Source organism: Hoplias malabaricus, chromosome 9 (assembly GCF_029633855.1).
Source record: "Hoplias malabaricus isolate fHopMal1 chromosome 9, fHopMal1.hap1, whole genome shotgun sequence".
NCBI lineage: Eukaryota > Metazoa > Chordata > Actinopteri > Characiformes > Erythrinidae > Hoplias > Hoplias malabaricus.
Window position 1 is genome coordinate 32416935 of NC_089808.1, and position 19348 is coordinate 32436282.

Here is a 19348-nt window from a genome sequence, read left to right on the forward strand (position 1 = left end):
CTCAGAAGAAACCAACATGTACTTACCAATATCAATGTTCTCCCTCCCCAGTGCAACTAGCGAAAGGAACAGGATCTCCCTGTATACGCTCCTAAAAAGGAGGAAACAAAGGCTCAGCAATTTTTTTTTTCGATTTAAAGCAATCGACCCTTGAATGTTAAAAACCACACCACGTGGATGAACTTCAGCCTGATAAATATGAGTTAGTTAAAAGCCAGTTCGATATCAACCCAATTGACAGTCTTGTTGTTTCTACAATAAAAGGAAACTCCATTTGCCCTTTTTGCCCTTGTCTTCAATTAATTGAAGAACACTGATGAAGGACTAGATGAAGATCAACACAAACTGATGGAACAAGGTAGGTGGGTCTAACAAAGTGGACAGTGAGTGGTGTTTAAAAACTTCAATAGCACTGCTGTGTCTGATCCCCTTGTACCAGTACGAATCACATTTGCTCTATGGGGTCCCGACCATTGACGAACAGGGTGAAATGGGCAAACAAAATGTGAGTAAAGATGGACTACAGTCTGTAATTTTAGGACAACAAAGTGCTCCTGCATGGTAAGAGTTGTTTGTTTGTTTTTGTAATTATTTGGAGAAAAAAAAAAGATCCACTATTAATTAATGATTATTTATTTAGAATAATCTTTAAACAGGACATGTCAAAGTAGAGGGCGGCACAGTGGCGCAGCAGGTAGTGTCGCAGTCACACAGCTCCAGGGGCCTGGAGGTTGTGGGTTCGATTCCCGCTCCGGGTGACTGTCTGTGAGGAGTTGGTGTGTTCTCCCCGTGTCCGCGTGGGTTTCCTCCGGGTGCTCCGGTTTCCTCCCACAGTCCAAAAACACACGTTGGTAGGTGGATTGGCGACTCAAAAAAAGTGTCCGTAGGTGTGAGTGTGTGAGTGAATGTGTGTCTGTATGTGTTGCCCTGTGAAGGACTGGCGCCCCCTCCAGGGTGTATTCCTGCCTTGCGCCCAATGATTCCTGGACCCACCGCGACCCTGAACTGGATAAGCGGTTACAGATAATGAATGAATGTCAAAGTAGTCCAAAAGGCACGTCTAACTTTTAACGCTCACCTTTGCCGTTTGACCTCTGGATGTTTCTTGATTTCCCTAAGAATTAAGTTGATAGGTCCATAGACATCATTTGTCTGGATGCTCCTAACAATGCTATTCAGTAGTGTCCGTATCTCCTGGTGGTCAGTCGGGGCCAAAGATCCCTTCATCTGTACTAAAGGGGAGGAAAAAAACAACAACAACTCAAAAGACATGCCCAAACTCTCAGTTTGATAGATCTAATCTAAAGATTGCATTTTAACTTATACTGATGCAAATTTATCTAATCATACATCCTTCACACTAGGGCTCAATTAAATATTAAGACAATCTAAGGGGAAAAAAGTGAACAAATGCTACAGGAAGCAAATTACAATATGCATTTTCCCAAGGTATTTTCTGCACAGATGCATTTCATTTGCAAAATGAATTTACCATAAAAAACATTTTTTTTTAAAATGTGCAATAATTTTGTACACAATGTGTTACATTCAGGAAAGACACACACACACACATACACGTTTGTTCATTTAGAAACTAAATAAACGTAGTTTAGTCAAGGCCACTCGAACATTTGCATACGATGGTGTGCTTGTTCAGCAGTACAAATACTTACAAAAGGTCCTCCAGAGCTGGTAGAGTGGCTCAGTGGGCTCCTGATGCAAGTTCACATTATCCCACAGCAGCTGCACATACACCTGCTTACTGTTCTGAGGCAAGGACGTTTGAGGAAGCTACAGAAAAAGAACAGGCACAAAAGGTTTAATCAAATTTGCTTCAAAATAACCAAAAAAACACATATAATAAACAAAATAACATAGTAAAAGATAACTGTAGTGAAAGAACTGGAACGAGCATTTGGGTAAAACTGGACAATAAAGAGAAATCTTTGCGAACCTGTACACCATTGTTGCAGTGTTCAGAGGTCAGTATGAGTCCCGGTAATATACTAGGCAGGTCCAGACGGCGGAAATACCAAACCAAGTTCCAAAAGATGATTGGGTGCTGAGTGAGGAACTTCTGAGTGTAGATTACCTACCCAAAAAATGATACTGAAATTAAAGTAACTACTCATATAAACCCACAAGTAAATTTAATAATGTGGTTTAATACTTTAGTTAAATACCTGATCTCCCTCATTCTCCAGTAAGGACTCCAGTTCTTTCCGTAACACCAGAGGGCTAAGGTAAGGCACAGACACTGGCTTTGGATTGGGCCGCTTTTGATCCAGTGTGTCCTGGCATATGAGAAATTATCATTTCAAATGAGCATTAAATTATACAGAAACAAACATTTTTGCTCCTAAGTGAATTGCAGTTTAGTTTTGACTGCTCATAAAAGTAGACAACATCTAATTTATGTAGTCAAACAATATCTTCTGAAATGTAGGTTAAACACTACAATAACCAAATTATTGTAATTGCACTAACCACCACCTCCTGCAGGCTATTGGGCAGACTAGTGGTTGACACTCCATGATTGGGCCTCTGAGCAGAGTCCAAGCACTGCAGAGGTCCACCCACACTGTTGCTGCGGGTCAGAGAGGTGCCGCGCTTCTCAGCCTGTCTTTCCAGCAGGCCCAGGGGGTCAGAAAGAACAGGCTTTGGAATGAGACTAAGGAAGCAAACAAATTCAATTATACAAACAATTAAATAATAATAATATAATAATAACAACAAAAACAAGAAGAATATACATTCCGGATTTAAGTGGATAATTGTGAATTTTAAAAATAAATAAATAAATAAATAAATAAAATCAGCTGACAGGACTGGACAGGCTGGACACTAAATTTTACACTTCAACACAGTTTCCTTTTGTTTCTCTGTCTCTGTAGAATTATTAAAACCATGTTTAAACTTGTGACACTCAGCTGCTAGATGTCACTGCCGTATCATGTGCAAAGACCGCAAAAGCTTTACATTTGCTCTAGTTCTGAATGTAGTCAAGAAAATGTAACAACATTTAAGCACTGGTTGTGATAGAGTCAATCTGGACTGTAGTGAAAAATATCATGACACATAGTACATTGGAAAGCTGCTTGACAGATCACCAAGTTCTGTGTTGTGATGTTCTTATTACACTAGTTCTTGTTATTCACCACATATTCGGGGTGGGGGTGGGTGGGGGACTGTCATACAATATATGTGACACATCAGAAGAAAATGGAGAATATTTTTGAAATGTTATGACTTAATTTATATTTAATACCCAGTCCTACATATACATATAACACAAATAACATACACTTTCTGTGCTCCACTCTGGTTGGCCAGTGTTTCTTCATGTTCCTCTTTGCCGTCAGGGGAATCTGAGAAGTTGATAAGGTCAGGAGGGTCACTGGGACTGCCAACCTTAACCTCAGATGAGGTGGAGGCTGTTGGCTGCGTGCTACCACTGTGGATACTGTCCCCTGAGGTGCTAATCTTCAGGTAGAATCTGGAAACATACCCATAATAAAGATTAACTAGAGATGTTGTAAGGATCTGACTGAATTCAATCACAAGAGCAATAGTGATGTCAGGTTCTGGGATTGAAAGATCAGCACTGGGTTACAAATGTAACTCTTAAACATCCCAAAAGGTGTTCAATTATGAAATGCTCAGCCACAGACCTGTACTGCGAAACTTAGTTTCTCTTTAGCTGATTATTGGCATTGGGCGTGGCTGGTCTATATGTAGCGTCAATAAGAGGGCCCTGTTCTATTTAGATGACTTTATTGTGGAGAATATAAAAGCTGTGTACGAGTGAGTCAGCAATGTGTGCATCTAATTTAGTTTTTGGACATGTCTGTAGACACCACTACAAATACCCTGTGCTGGATGTAGTTCCTTACCCAGGTGTAGTTCGCAAGTCATGGAACTCTACATGGAGTAGGGGAAGGAAGGAGCCCTGGCAGAATGGACAGGTGGTGTTCAGGTTGGAATCATCCGCTGTCCAGCCTGCCATTATCTCTTCATCATAGACCAGAGCCTCACAAGTGCGACACTGAGAACAGCTGGACATTAGCACCTATAAGATAATACAAATACATGAATGACAAAATACTCTTCCATTAAGTAAGAATTAAAGGCCTGCTAACATAAAAACATAATTTAAGTTTGCAACACTGTGTTAACACTTGTGTAAGGCATTGTGAATGAGAAATGACAAGGCTTCTTTGCTCTGTACCATGACATATTTCCATTGGAACACTAATAAAAAGGGTCTCTGAACAAGTGCTGTTTTTTTATTTCAGTTTTCACTTTCACACATAAACTAAGAAAATTATATCTTAGTATCAGATGCAGAGATGTCTCGGAGTGGTCTTTCACACATGCAGCACGCACAGCGGGAGATTTTCCGGATAACTTCCTGTGCCATTCTCACATATGCTGACTCAGACTTCACCCAGAGTGAAGGACATGAGAGGGATAAAGTCTGGGTGGGGTTTGGGACAAATGTTGTGGGTGGTCATGTTCACACATACAACTCCTCTGGGAAAACTCTGGAACATTTCTGGATTACGGTGCATATGTGAAAGGGGCAAGAGTTTGTTTTTTTTTTAAAGGGGAAACAGAAACATTATTGTTTGATACAATTATTCTTTTTACTTTTAAATGAAATTATGCAGACTCATTCTTAATATGCCCTGAGATCTGGACCTAAAATTGTTAGCTAACAAAGGACTTTGAAAAAGTGACTGTAAAAAAAGGGTTTAATGTTTTTATTTATTAACTAAACTATTTTGAGTGTGCATTCTAGGTACTGTTAGTACTGACACTAAATTCCTGAGGAAGAATGTGAAGTTTGGTCAGCAGAGGGCACTGCTCTCACCTCTAACGCACAGTTCTGATAAATACTTGAGGTACTGGCGTGGTGAGACGAGCTCTGCTCAGACCTCTCAGAGTCTGCTCCTCTCATCGACCTTCCAGGAGTCACAACTACAGGGGGAAAACATTGTTTTATCAGTACATTATAAAATCAAATGCAAAATAGGATGTCAACTGAGTAATTACACAAGGTGAGTTCTACCTTGTGATGGGTCTTTGTTTTAATGTGAATGTCTATTTATTTATTTATTTTTTTACTCACATGGGCCTTGTTGTCCCAGACCATTATCACTGCTGCCGCTGCTGCCCAGGCTGGTACTACTGTGAGCCAGGCCATTGGAGGCCGAGCTGGACATTAGACCTCTGGGCACAGACCTGTCCATTTCGTCGCCACTGAAGAGGTGCTCCTCCAGCCGAGCAGGGAAGCTGTCCCTGGGCTGAGTCTGCTCCTCCTGTAAACAAAAAACTTGAATTGTACTCCAAGAAGATCTCTGATATATAAACTGTACTTGAATTTCTGTTTACTTTTATACTGCAATGCAAAATCCAAGGGCTGATACTTCATAATTTCATAAATAAAACCTGCACTTTATGAAAACTAGTTCACAGAAATACGTGCTGCATGTGAAAGTGTATGATGTGTCCCATAAATACATTTTTAGCCTTGCTCCATTTGTCAGAGAAATCTTTATAACCTTGGAACACTGAAAGTCCCTCATTATACGGTAAATCTAAGGACATTCAAATGGCCTTTATCTGCTATATAAAGGCTGTAAGTTATTGATCTTATGGATCTTTGAATGCAAGGTCTTCCACTTCAGGCTCCCCATATTTTATTAATCCTTTCTCATCGACAAAGCCGCTAAACCTACTCACCTCATCATCTGAGTAAGAATAGGCCGAGGCCACGGCTCCCCACACTTTGCTAGCTACGTTAGCTGCCTGCTTCATGCCATGTTTCAACATGTCCACTTTAGGACCAGAAAGTAAAGCATCCATCTTGATGCCTGAGATGGAATTAATGACAGACCCGAGGGATCCACTCTGAGAAGACCTAACCAGTGCGGTCAGTGAGGATGACCTTTGCCCTGCAGAGCCAGGTGTCTTGGGTGTCTTAATGGCGAAGGTCTTGGATCGTGTAACAGCAGGGCTAGATTTGGGGGTCTCTAGTAAATTAGGGATCTTTACAGGGCCTGCAGGGAGGCTAGACCTTCGCTCCAGAGACTGCTTGCTGGCAGGCGAGTCCACGAGGTCCGTCTTGTAAAGCTCTGAGTTCGGCTGCCCCTGGTGCAGCTCCATGCTAGAGGCCTTGGTCCCTAATGGGCTCTGAAGGCTCATGTACATCTCAATCTCATCTGCAAGATTTCGGGACACCACTGGCGGGACAAGTCGTGCAGACTCTTGACTCTGGATGGAGGCCGCCTCCTCGCATTCTGAGACCATCAGTGAAAGAGGGTCTGCGCCCATCTCTACGTCCTCTCTCTCCACTGTCTTAGAGGAGGGGCTGCTTGCGCTTTTCCCTGCTTCTTCACTCTGAGGCGTTATCACCTCAGCTGGCATCTTCTCTGTGTCTGTACTTTCCTCCCTTAAATCGATTAGTACCATTTCCTTAGAAATGTCTTCATTATCTTCCTCCTTGAAGACTGAGCTTGTATTAGGTCCCACCTCTAGCTCTTTAAAGACTGAGCCAGAAGCTACAGTAGGTGGAGGAGTTTTGCATCCAGAAAAAGCAGCTGCTAGGATTTTAGCATCGGCACCCATGTGGTCCACACTCAACTCCAGACTGTTCTTTTTCAGAAGCATCCCTGCTCGGGTCTCTGCGCTGAAGCTACAGCTTCGCTCAGAGAAGGATTTGACACGCTGCTGTTGGGTCATCTGGGCCGAGTCTGCATTTGTAGAACTATCGTTTTCAGGCAAGGCAATGTCTTCACTCATACTGCGAGGAGTGAAGAGTTTACCACCACTTGTTGAAGCACCTCCTGAAAAAGTTACAAGAAGAACAATTCCATTTAGAAAGGCACTACATTAAATCGTTTAGAAACATAACAGAATCTATACTGTGTTCAGCCTGTAAAAATAATTTGAAGTGAAGATTTCTGCTTGTTTATAACCCATTTCTCTCCTTAGTGTGTATGTTTGCAGTCCCCACATTAAAAAAATCAGTGCTGCAGACATTAGATGATAACAGTTATGTCTGATAAATTCAGAATGCATAACCACATATTTAACATGTTTATTTATATACTTGAATCTGACAACACATTTTTTCTGCTTTTAAAACCGACAAAAGATATTTTTATTCTGATATGTTTAATTTAATCGTTTTGTATTGGAAAAGTAATTGAAATGACAAATCAATTTCACGATTAGTGCACCTTTACATAATCAATAATCTCCAGTGATTCACCTGAATCTCTTCTCCCTGCGGAGTTGTCAAAGCTCCCAGTAGACAGCCTTACTATGCTGGCCACAGGAGGAGTTGGCTCAGCAGGACTGGGGGGCTCTGACACAGCCACTGCACTGTCAATAGAGCCAGCAATGTCTTTTGCTAGGGAAAAAGTCCAGGACAAATTCATATTAGACTTGGACCCAAAAAACAACTGATAATACGGATAAGTAATAAAAGTGGATAATAATGTTAAAGTTTAAAATTAGAGATAGTAATATAGTACCATTTTCTTGGTTCATGACTGTTTTGTTCTTGCTGGCATGGTCACCAGTGGAGACAGGAAAAGCTGTACTTCTAGAAGCATCACCAGCGTCGTGATGCAGCTCATCCTTAGAGCCATAACCCTGGTCAGACTGCCCGCCTACAAAATATGTGTTAATTAACTCTAATGTTAAGAAACGACCATGTAACCAAGTACATCACATACACGAAAAAAACTCATATAAAAACAAAAGGTCAAATTAGACGTGGCTGTGCAAGTAATTGGACAAATTCACCAACAAATTCTCAGGGCATAATGTTAGTGTGAGTTGATGTGTGTGTACCTGCACTACACTGACTCCCATTGACATCCTCCACAATAAGGTGGCGTGAGAAAAGTGTGTGCTCTTCTCCATTAGCTTCACTGGAGCTATCAGCACTACAGTGGCTGAGTCTGTCTCCATCTCCATCTGCAATTGCCTCCAGGGACACTACTGCAGAAGAACAACCATCCTCAATTTACAGCGCACAATACGAACTGCCTCTAAAAGTGTTTTTCCTCAATGAACACATAATCAACCATTTAAAGTATTGTTCGGCACAACATCCAGCAGGCAACTAAAGAAGCTATAATTGGACATGAAATGAATACTGGTGTTCATGGACTAAATTCTAAATTTCTAAATTGATGTAATGATAAAAAGTTGATGAATACTGCTGAACAAATCTAACAGCAGCAACTTCAGCACTCTTAGTGAAATGGTGGAAATGTTTTAAGCAAAAATGCCCAACATTACATAATGCTTCCTGGGCCTGTGTGCCTCCCACCTGTGGTAATTGGAGGAGGTCTTTTAGACTTTGTAGAGGTTCGCAGCGCCTGCTTGAACTGGACCACACCTCTCACCACATTCCTCACTTTGGTCCACATGAAGCGGCCGCTGCGATTCCGGCTTGGCCAAGGGCTTTCCAGGACAGCCTGGAAACAGACACACAAACACAGCCAATCAGGCTCAGAGGTCAGGGTAACCATAACAACCTGCTTTTCCCCATGGCAACACATCCTAGATTTCAATGTTACTCTGTGATAGAGCAGAAGCATCCAGAAATTATTTTTACACCCTGCGGTATTCTTTCTGCAGGGAAATACTGATGTACATTTTGTGAGGTGTAACTGAAATGAAGGTGTTTGCCTGAGCAGGTCCATGGCATTAGGAAAATTCAAATCCTGAAAGAGAAAAAGCTTTGCATTGCTGAAAAAAACAGAAAATGCCAGACATCTCAAAATATTTCCTATTTTGACTATACTTTTTATTTCCTATTTTATAACTATACGTATACCAGGATCAGGCCAATTCCTCATAAATACACTGTGTTTATTAGTTCTTTAGGAGTTTCATAACAATTACAAGCCTGTTATACAGAGTGGTTAGATGCAGTTTGGCCAGAATACAACAGACGTATTTAAATTCATGTTGTATCTTATTGTAATATGATGTTTAGGGCTACTGTTTATGAACTCTGATTTTTCCCTGCGGTGCCTAAACAATGAAAGCAGTGCTTTACCTTGTTGTAGTATCCATAAGTGATGGCATTGCCCTCAACTCCAGCCTTCTTCATCTCCATTAAGACACGAACTGCCATAACTGGCATGCCACACAGTCCACATAACTGCATCACTACACGATAACATACCTGCCAAAAACACACTACTTATTAAGGATATATACAACAGATTAATTTTTGTTTCTAAAACAATAGCATTCATGACAACCATTTGCCAGTTCATTTTACAATATTTATACAGGTATTTCTTACTGAACATTTGGCACAAAATGTAAGTTTAGATAAATGTAAAAAAAAATAAAACTACAACAAAATCTAGTCTTTGAAAGAGAGTTAAAATGTCTATTTCCTTGAGAATACTGTTTCCAGTGAAAATTTCACAGACCAGCTTATGGTTTTATTTATTGTTAACACACTTTGTACTGTTATTTTAATGTATTTTAGATCATTTTGTGGAATGAAACTAGGATAAAACCAGAAATAAATGTGTAAAACTTTATGGATGCAAATGTTTAAAAAGAGAAATAATATTTTAAGGATATGGATTCGTGTGTTTCAAACATAGATGGAGGTAGATTATCTAGGAAAAAAGCTTTTCTGTGATCCAAGGCAAAATATACATGTGCCAAGTGTGAACAGAGCTAAGCCCAAGCTGCACAACTATTGGACAATACAACTACAACTTGTGCAACTACAATAAAACATTTTAATGAGAACTGAAGATAACATGTTATAAATCTAAAAAAAAATCTGAACATCTGCATATTCAAATCCTCCGGGATATCTGGTGGACACCCCTGCCTCGGGCATATAAAACACAAATAAATAAACATACCTCATCCAGCACTTCCACCTCAGCATTCCTCATCTTTACTAGGACGTTGACGGCTTGCTGCATAGCGCGAGGTTTAGATTGGGATAAACGCATGCCTGCTGGCAGACAAATGAACCACAGGCTGTAGCAATGGCTGTACAGACACTTAGCCCACTGTGGAGGGTTTGAGTAGCAGCGCTTTGCCATTTTGTAAGCCAGCTTGACTTCCTGTGGAGTGCAAGACAAAGCTATTGGTAAATGTGAGTTAAAATAAGCACTTTACTGAAAGTGTATTGAATGGAAATTGATTTCAATTAGTATAATTATAGGTCTATTTTCTGTTTCAAACACATATAAAGATTTTCTCATGATGCCATTTAAATTTACACGTAGCATAAAGATTATTGTGAAGTTTAGTCTTTTATTAGAGTTACTTTGAAGATAATTTTTAATATATGTAAACATACTCATTTGACTAATGAAAGAGTATGATAAACCTGGACGAAAGTACAATAAAATGGAAGGGAAAAGGGAGAAAATCTAACTAATCCCAAACACTACTGTGCCTCTGTGTTTCTACTCTCTGTCCCTGTAATGATCTACAAAGGATTCAGTCATGGGATTTCAACAATGGGAAGGATCAAGAGAGGAATGGAAGAACAACACACTTCCTTCACAGACATAGCTGACACCCTGCTACACTGTTCCCTCCCTCCTGTCCAACTCAGCGTGTGTGTGACACGTGTGCATCCCCTACAAACTGTTGATGAGTGTAGAATAACTGCATCAGTAACACTATTACATTTTTTAAATGGAACCAAACTGCAAAGCTAAGTGAAATGCAATTGGGTTTTGTTGTTGCTTTTATATTCTTTATCAGTTTCAATATTAATTAGCTCCCTTTCAATTACTTCACAAGAGCACCACTAGTCTTGGCACATGAACCAGCAGAGGGTATTTAGAATAATTATGCAGTTAACATAAAGAAATCAATTGTGTATTTGTTTAATCACACTAAAAGCTACACAATCAAAGCAAGCTGTCAACTAGCAAACATGTTTGTGTTTAATAATGAGCACAGCACCATACAGTGGGTCTGTTTCTGTTGTATTACCATCACATCCCCTGACACAAAAGGTCTGAATGTCAGTCAAATGCCCCCTTCCTGTCAAAGCAGGCTGTCCTTGCCCTTAGGAGACAAAAACTTTCCAAATATATGGGAAAGGTAACATAGCCACACTGCCATGTCATGAGTTCAGTTGTAAGTCTAAGATTCAGCTGAGAAATGCTTAAGGATTTGGTCTTCAAACCTGAAGTAATAGGTCTCTTGTCAATTCAAGCATTTAATTAGTTGAATCTTTAGAACACAGACCAGTGCTTAGTGTTTTTCTGTGTTGTGTCTGTGTCACTCAATCAGCACATAAAAATATATAAAATAGAATAAAACAAAACAAATATTTGTTCCTGTGTCCTGTCGTCAACTAAGAAATTCTGTGCAGCAAAGTGTAAGTGCATACATTAAAGGGAAGCATGGTAAATACATTAGTCACACCTGCTTGGTTCTTTTTGCCAGGAGCGCAGGGCTGCTGGACACACTGGCACCAGCTACTCTGGTGCTGAGGGTGGGCTTCAGCTCCCGTGGCCGATCAAACAACTCCAGAGACAAGCGAGGGAAGCTCTTATAGCTATAAGACAGGGAGGAACAGGATGAGATGTATTTAAATGTGAATGTGGAGAGGAAGTGAAAGGGGAGGGGGAAAAAATTTCAAAGATTCTGTGATTCCGAGAGAAACTATGATTGCTTAAAATATTGATCCATAACACTCACACAAAGTTAAATACCCGCATTCAGACTCGGATTCAGAATACAAAAATGTATAAATGACTATCAGTAAAAGAGAAATAAAAACGTTCATGCAAATACTGTTTACACTGATGTTGTTAACAAGTTGTATTTTGATTTGAATATTAAAGAAATTCCAGTGAGTGAATTTATCAGAAATGTACCTGTATTTAGGAGGAGGTTCTGTGCCGTCATCAGGAGGGGGTTCGGGAGGCATGATGAAGACAGTGTGCTCACTTTTCTGAGATTCATCCAGCTCCAGCAGCTTTGCATCCTCTGACAATTCTCCTTCAACCTGCAGCACAGAATGAATGCCACTACTACTGCTGATCTATACTTGTTACTGTAATTGTACTTTTTCCACACATTTCACAAGACTAATACCGCTCTAGTACATGATTTTATATCAAAATGTGCTTTAAAACAAGAATTTTAATCTATAAACTGACTGCTTTAAATGACTACTGTCTTTTCGTAATATATATATATATATATATATATATATATATATATATATATATATATATATATAAAATAAATACATAGCCATAACCATATATACTTCTCCAATTTCATAAGACAACACATTGTAAGTACTGGCCTTTAAAATAATTGGTCGTCTTAAATCTCTTTTTCCAAAAACTTACAGGGACTTTACACTTTTGTTATGGCTCAATGTGTTTAGATTAACAATGTGCCAATGTACCCAACAGCAGATGGCCGAGTTAATTATTTACTCCTATAAACTGATGGCACTGCATATGAACAGCAATGGCCATCTGGGTTTTATTTTTCCTGAATGGCAGATTCACAGGCTGTTACATTAGAGTCTAAACCTTAAACCTTACAGTCCCAGTAAAACTGTGCCCTGTTCAGCTTTGAGGGCATTTTCTATTCTCACCACCATCTGCACTCAAAGTTTATGCCCCAAGTGTCACACGAACACTTTTTCCACAGCTCAAATTCAGCATAACAGTCAGTTCTGATGGTACTAATGATAGAGCAGCACTACAATGAAAAGCTTTTCAGGGGAAAAAAAGGCTCACCTTTGTGCCCTTGTCTGCTCCTTTATCAGAAGGGAAAAGCTGTGAGAGGCAAGAAAGGAACAAACTCCATTATAGGAAACTGTGTTTCCTCTGTTCCACCCAGTGGGAATGAAGTCATGTAATATTGCTTTGAAAAATAAGCAAGATTCTTTTACTATAGTAAAAAAGTATTTAAAACAGGTCAAAGGGGGAAATGTGTAAATTCACTTCGAAGGTGAAAGCTTACGGTTTTGTTGCCAGAGGCAACAATAGAAGATTCTGGAATGCCTTAATAGAGAAATATGAACCTTTTCAATGCAGTAGTCAAAAAAAGCCAGGCCGGTGTCTTTGTCACTGACAAAGGTGCATTCTTCTATAAAGCGAATAAATATCTGGGTCTTGGTGAGCTGAGAGTAGAATTTCTGGTGAGCACGGTCTCTACTCTTCAGGAACCCTGAAGAAGGAGAGTGCATAGTTAATTAAATTTTCAGTTGGCCATTTTTCTATAAACAAACATTGGTAAATAGTTACTGAACATTTATAATGACTAGTTAGTAAGTACGGATCATTTTACACTCGTAACAACATAACACATTATGAAACCACTAGCATTTTGATTTTATTTACATACTTAGAAGGTTTCCCTACCCAAAAATCAGGTTAGTGATTGTCATATGCAACAGTTTTTGGTTTTTACACAGTACTGTATGGTGTACCAAATAAATTTCAATCTCTGTGTTTATGCATAAAGCTAAAAATTATATCAACATTGATTCAGTATCTACAAAGCTACTCCCCAAAGCTTTTTTTTCCTTCAGACAGACACTAACATTAAAGCCCTATTCAGATGGGATTAGTTTTACATGGGGAGCTGGGATGATGTAATTTTTCCCCAAGATGTCAGTAAGACTATGGTGGATTTGCATTGGAAAAGAAATCGCAGTGAAAAAAAACAGAGATGGGAAGAGCTTCTTGATTCATGCATTGCCGTCACACAAAGTGGATCAGACACAGCAAAGCTACTGGAGGTTTCAGACTGTCAGAACTGTTCTGAGATCAGCCCTCCCACTAAAAAACATACAGCCCTCAACGAATTTATCTTCTACTCCTTCATAACAGATCATAGGCAAGAAGGTGGCAAAAAGACTTTACTAATCCTTAACGCAGTTATTATAACGGATATTATAAACCATTTAATGGGAACGACACTCGTTCATAACGTGCAGAGACTGCTAGCGTGGACAAAACATATTTGTGGACATCAAAATGTTTTGTGGATTTGAGTGTAATGCGTCGTTCAGCTGCTGAGCTTTTACTTAAACCGTATTTTTAATCACTAAACGCCTCCTTCAGCTCCTCTGTCCCCGCGAAACACTCCTTGTCTCTGGGACATGACACAATATTACCCCACATTTCAATTTGGATGGGATTAATATAATCTTACTGCTCGTTTTACAGTAGGTAAAAGGCTCAGGAATCTTTCCTGAAATGGGAGCATGCACTGAAATAACTGAAATGGTCAGTTCAGACAGGATTAATACTACTGAAATACTCAGGTAATAATTACTCTAGTCCCACATCCACAGATAAAACTAATCCCATCTGAATAGGGCTTAAGACAGTTATTCAAACATCAACCTAATCACTGATTAACTAAATCCTCTAAAAGACTTGAGGGCTGCAGGGCAGCCCATAGATAAACAGACTAGTAAATACAGTGTCTTATGACAGGAATACCCTGTAGGTCGTAGAGAGAGTCAGCAGCTGTGGCTTTCTCCGAGGGCGCCTGGGTAATGGGTTTGAGGTAGCTGCGATAGCCCTTTAGTATGGAGGCCATAAAGCGAAGGAAAGCCTCCTGGACCTCCATCTCCAGTGCAGCCATCTTATTTACCCATGTGAAGTCAGCCTCAATGGGGGTCATCTCTACTGCTCCAGAGTTTTCTGGAGTATTACGCCGCACTGATTTATACAAACACACAAATGTGCACATATTGGCATGAGTTTTACACGTTACATACATTACTGAAAAACAAAGAAAATTTGTGGTTGTACCAGGAATGGTAGAGTACCTATGGTAAGCAGCTGATGAAGATTGACCAAAGCATTAATGAGACTCTTGCAGGGCTTCTTTGGGAGATTCTTCCAGCTGCAGTTCCTCTTCTCGTCAGACCTACCACAAGATTAAAGTAAACTAAAAGCTCTATGCACAAGAATAACTGGATAATTGGACATGCACGTAAGTTAAATGCCTAATGAAATGTTAAGTCAGCTCACAGGTAGATAGTGTTTGTGTCCAGGTCCACACAAACCACATCTTGTGGGGGGTCATAGAGGTCAAAATATCTGGAGTCCACACCCACAATGAAAGGACAGGGGGCATTCAGGACCCCAGCCAGGGAGAGAGGACACAGAGGAATATATGGACACTGCCACTGGAAAGGAAATATCATCTGGACAAATAGATGAATAAAAGGTATTTGTTAGGCAATACTGTACCATGATTAATGACTAGTATGCATTATGCTGCATGAATTGAAAAAAATTATTTTGTTGGATAACATCAGTGCACTAATGCATTTTGTCATAGTGAAAACTGATGTATTTTCAAAGACATGTCATTGCGGTAAGATCAAAAGCGAGGGAAATGACATAACCATGCAAGATGTTGGGATTATGGCTAACATTGTCTAATAAGTTACATGCTTTACAACACTGTTCTACGTGAGGTCTATGAAATGAGGCACAGCTCCTAGAAAGTTTGATATGTTGGACAACAAGGAGTTCTGAGATATGACAGGCAAGATTTGTTACAGAAAATCACTGGATTCCCTTATACCATCAGAAATTAGGTCCAGTTTTCCAGATGATACTTGTCTGATACGAATATATTGTATCGGAACATATATAAGACATAGAGGAGACTGGCTGACAGGAGACAGAATTAATCTTTAGTAAAACTGTGAAATGGCCGAAATGCTATCAGAGAACAGCTTTCAAACATTGTAACTGAATAGAGGACTCCAATGTATGAAATAGTTTCAAGACCAATACCACAGTTCACATCAGCAAACAACGAACCATAACAAAAAAACAAAAAAGAAAAATTAAAACCTAACACATAAATCCTCACCGCCACCACAGCCTCAGCAACTCCAGTCAGTACATCTGGTCTGAGGGAGTGGAGAAGGATCTTGCTCTCCAGCAGGACAAAATGCAGCAGCGTGGCACAATTGTCTGGGCCCAAGTTCTTTAGCAGAGTGCTATAGTCTGCCCCACTGTGTTGGAGAAGTGATAGGAATTGAGATGGAGAAAAAAAAACAAATAAATAAATTAATCAAATAATCACAAAACATAGCCCTCTAAAAGTTACACAGTGCAGAGTAGCAACAACACCGGCCCTATTCTCTCTGTTACAGGTCTACTGAGCATCACAATTATTCTGAATCTGTCATTTTAAATACTTTAGGTATACAACCGTGTAGTAGAAATCCAAGAACTCTAGACTAACATTGTCACATATGTAAACAGCTGTGAAGTGGAGAAATTTCCACGTAGTCTTTGAGACACACCACAATATGGACACATATTCCAGAACAAAATTGTGCTGAAACCCACTTCAGCAACTGCACACACCACAGAGACCTGGAGCCAGCAAAATACTTCTGTAATATCTGGCTCTCCAGTACCAGTGTGTTTCAATAGATAAATAAATGAATAACTATAACACGTCCAAGATGCCACACTGGAAACTAACAATCAAAGCTAGATTGCCCAGATTCTGACATGTTCCCAAAGCGAGCTCATAAAATCTGCTTTTAAACTGACAGAGGACTGGAAGAGTTGTGCATTAGGCTTAAGTGGAAAAAAACACTTTGGATTTTGGAAGAGGCAGGGGAAATCCAGAGACATGCACATTTGAAAAGGCAAGCATTTCCATATGGAAAATGAGTCCTTAATTTTCAGAAGTCAGTGACAAACTGAAATGAGTGAACCATCCTGTAAGCCTAAAAATATTTAAAGTAAAATTCGGTAGCCATAACAACAACAAAATAACAAAAACATTACTGCAAGCTTACCTTAGTGGTAATGGTGTACATACAGGTTGGGACAGCATTATGCTTTCATGTGCTGAAGTCTAAGGGATAGAAAAAAAAAAAAGCTTTCATGCAAATCTGATATCCTCCTTACATCAACACATTCCCCCATGCTGAGCTCTGATTTCAATAATATGCAAGAATCACATTATCTTATATATTAGTATATATTTATGCAGTGTCCAACACCAAAATACATATGCGAGAGAAATCAATACATATGAGAGAAAGAAATCCATATGTTATTAATAAAATATCATTAGTATAAATACCTGGACCATTATTCTGGGTCTCTGTGGTGAAGGAAAGGGCACATTGTGCATGAAGTGGGATATGTGTCTGAAAAAAGTAAATAATAGCTCATTAATCACAAAAATAAAGAATCCTTGATCAAAACTTAACAATGAATAGTAGGTAACAATTTCACAGAAGACACAGAACCTGTTTGATGAAGTTATTAACCAGACTAAGGGTGAATCCCATATCTCAACTTAACCTTATCATGCTATTTTGCCTGGGTGTAGGGGTGCCTCAATTCTTGTTGGGAATGAGGGATAGTGCTTTATACCCATTAAACTCACTCACTTCAAACAAAGGGCTTTGAAGGCCTTGTGAATCTCTGAAAAAATGGTGGTACAAGCAACTAAAAACATTATGTTATTGCGTATTAATGTAATGTAACGCATTAGTGCATTATGTCCCTTTACTTTATAACCAGCATAAAATATCACTAATAATTTTCTGGCATCTCTGAATTTCCAGTTCCACCTTAAATGCTAAAGCAATTACATTCTATCGCCTATGGCTACCGCAGCGTGTAAGGTGGAATTGGAATAAAAAGCTTCAGGATAAGCAGCTGAATGCAGCTTAATATCACAGAGTTCGGAATGGTTGATAACATATGACTGTGGAACGTTTTGAAGGCATGATGCCATAATTTTAATTATTTTAAAGTCCAGAAGCTCTAATATTACTGCTCTTTTCGGTGTTCTGATGACCTATCAGGATCTTGAAGGGTCGTTCCATTTCATGTTGTAACTCAGTCATACAGGCAAGACAACACCCAGAAAAGGGATAAAATTAAGAAACGGGATTCACCCTAAATCTAATTCTAAATCACCCTTAATCCTGAAGAACTGCTGTTCTCTCTTACTTCTCAATAGGAAGAGGGTTGACACTGTTGGCTGAAAGCCTGTAGAGGAACATGAGGAAGTCTTTGAAGGCCTTAAAGAAGGGCCATCGGGACAGCAGACAGATGCACTTGTTGGTGTTGACTGTCCTGTCTAGAACAGGCTTTTTCTCCAATGCTGTGAGAAGTCCAAGTTGGATCTTTTGCTTCTCACTCAAGTTCTCTACCGGGTAGAGCTCGTAGAACTGGACGGCTGCTCCATAAACCTTAAGCAGATAAGAGACCATAAATGTTGCTTAAATGTTAAGTGGGGGTTTAACTCTTCAAAATATTTGGGACATATAATTTGTCAGTAAAGCAACTGATTAAATTCAAATTACAGACTGATGCCCAAAACAGCCCTAAACAAGTAAAAATATTTAAGAAAATGACTGGATACAAATGAGATTTTAAACATTTTATTTTAAATTGGATTTGTAAGAGTCCACTACCTTTTCCCCTGATGAGATGGTGAGGACAAAAGTGGAGAAGATGGGTAAGGGATAGCGTGTATAAGGCGCCCAGGACTCAATCTTGGCTCCCATTGGAAGGCAAAATAGCGGCACTGACTCATTGAGGGGAAAAGACTCATAATCATCTTCTGGGTAGCGAAAGATCAAGCCTAGGAAGTGGAGAAAAAGACTTGTCACAACTGTGCATCTACCAGCACAATCATTGCAGGAAAATTACTAGATGTAATTTCCAAAAAACAAGGAGAACACTTCAGGAAGATTATTCATGTATGTTTTTATATTAATTTCAGCACCCTGCTTATTTCATTTCCCGCTAATCTGGTTAGGAAAGGTAAAACATGGAACAGCCCAGTTCCTGCATAAACTTGATAGGAGACATGAGCCAAGCCAAACAAGCATTAAATGTTTTGATAATTAGGGTTTACAATATAAGGGAAACATATCCAATACATATATTACAATGCATACACAAATAAGCACTTTATATCAAAATAAGGTTTGGAAATGTATATCATCGCTGTTCAATGAAAAACATTTATCTCACAAAATAGTAAATTTACAACAGAAGGCAAACACTTTAACTTTCAATGGAAGTCAGAATGCAAAAAGATTACATTCAAAGCATCTTATAAATATTTCTACTGGGCCACTCATGAAATGTTGACACTGAAGGACAGCTCCTGTGTTGAAATTATATAATAAACTTCAATGGACAAAAATAGAGATGCATATTTTTGATTGAACACCAACGATATACTACAAAGCACTGCCACGTGTACAGATTCTTTTCTCTCTCAAACATAAAAACACAGAAATAAATTATTTTAAATACAATTATGTGTTTATATA

At 39.3% G+C, this 19348-nt stretch overlaps 1 protein-coding gene across 3 annotated transcripts in view; it reads right to left on the reverse strand.

Moving 5' to 3' along the window:
- Positions 1 to 19348, reverse strand: part of dennd4c (DENN/MADD domain containing 4C) — a 51292-nt gene that overhangs the window by 2746 nt on the left and 29198 nt on the right. Inside the window, exons 5-33 of one of the 3 annotated variants that reach the window (XM_066680300.1) lie at positions 18479 to 18648; positions 18012 to 18253; positions 17131 to 17197; positions 16841 to 16899; positions 15895 to 16039; positions 15039 to 15214; positions 14834 to 14934; positions 14502 to 14723; positions 13073 to 13218; positions 12786 to 12824; positions 11904 to 12034; positions 11449 to 11581; positions 9918 to 10124; positions 9083 to 9211; positions 8348 to 8495; positions 7864 to 8010; positions 7542 to 7679; positions 7277 to 7417; positions 5746 to 6848; positions 5132 to 5321; positions 4874 to 4980; positions 3894 to 4069; positions 3305 to 3496; positions 2488 to 2671; positions 2184 to 2294; positions 1955 to 2092; positions 1674 to 1791; positions 1079 to 1232; positions 27 to 91 (exon numbers count right to left, since the gene is read on the reverse strand). In XM_066680300.1, the coding sequence (XP_066536397.1) occupies positions 27 to 91; positions 1079 to 1232; positions 1674 to 1791; positions 1955 to 2092; positions 2184 to 2294; positions 2488 to 2671; positions 3305 to 3496; positions 3894 to 4069; positions 4874 to 4980; positions 5132 to 5321; positions 5746 to 6848; positions 7277 to 7417; positions 7542 to 7679; positions 7864 to 8010; positions 8348 to 8495; positions 9083 to 9211; positions 9918 to 10124; positions 11449 to 11581; positions 11904 to 12034; positions 12786 to 12824; positions 13073 to 13218; positions 14502 to 14723; positions 14834 to 14934; positions 15039 to 15214; positions 15895 to 16039; positions 16841 to 16899; positions 17131 to 17197; positions 18012 to 18253; positions 18479 to 18648 (5079 nt within the window). Of the gene's footprint in view, positions 1 to 26; positions 92 to 1078; positions 1233 to 1673; positions 1792 to 1954; positions 2093 to 2183; positions 2295 to 2487; positions 2672 to 3304; positions 3497 to 3893; positions 4070 to 4873; positions 4981 to 5131; positions 5322 to 5745; positions 6849 to 7276; positions 7418 to 7541; positions 7680 to 7863; positions 8014 to 8347; positions 8496 to 9082; positions 9212 to 9917; positions 10125 to 11448; positions 11582 to 11903; positions 12035 to 12785; positions 12825 to 13072; positions 13219 to 14501; positions 14724 to 14833; positions 14935 to 15038; positions 15215 to 15894; positions 16040 to 16840; positions 16900 to 17130; positions 17198 to 18011; positions 18254 to 18478; positions 18649 to 19348 lie in introns of all 3 variants that reach the window. The other 2 variants (XM_066680299.1, XM_066680301.1) reach the window with 2 other exon arrangements.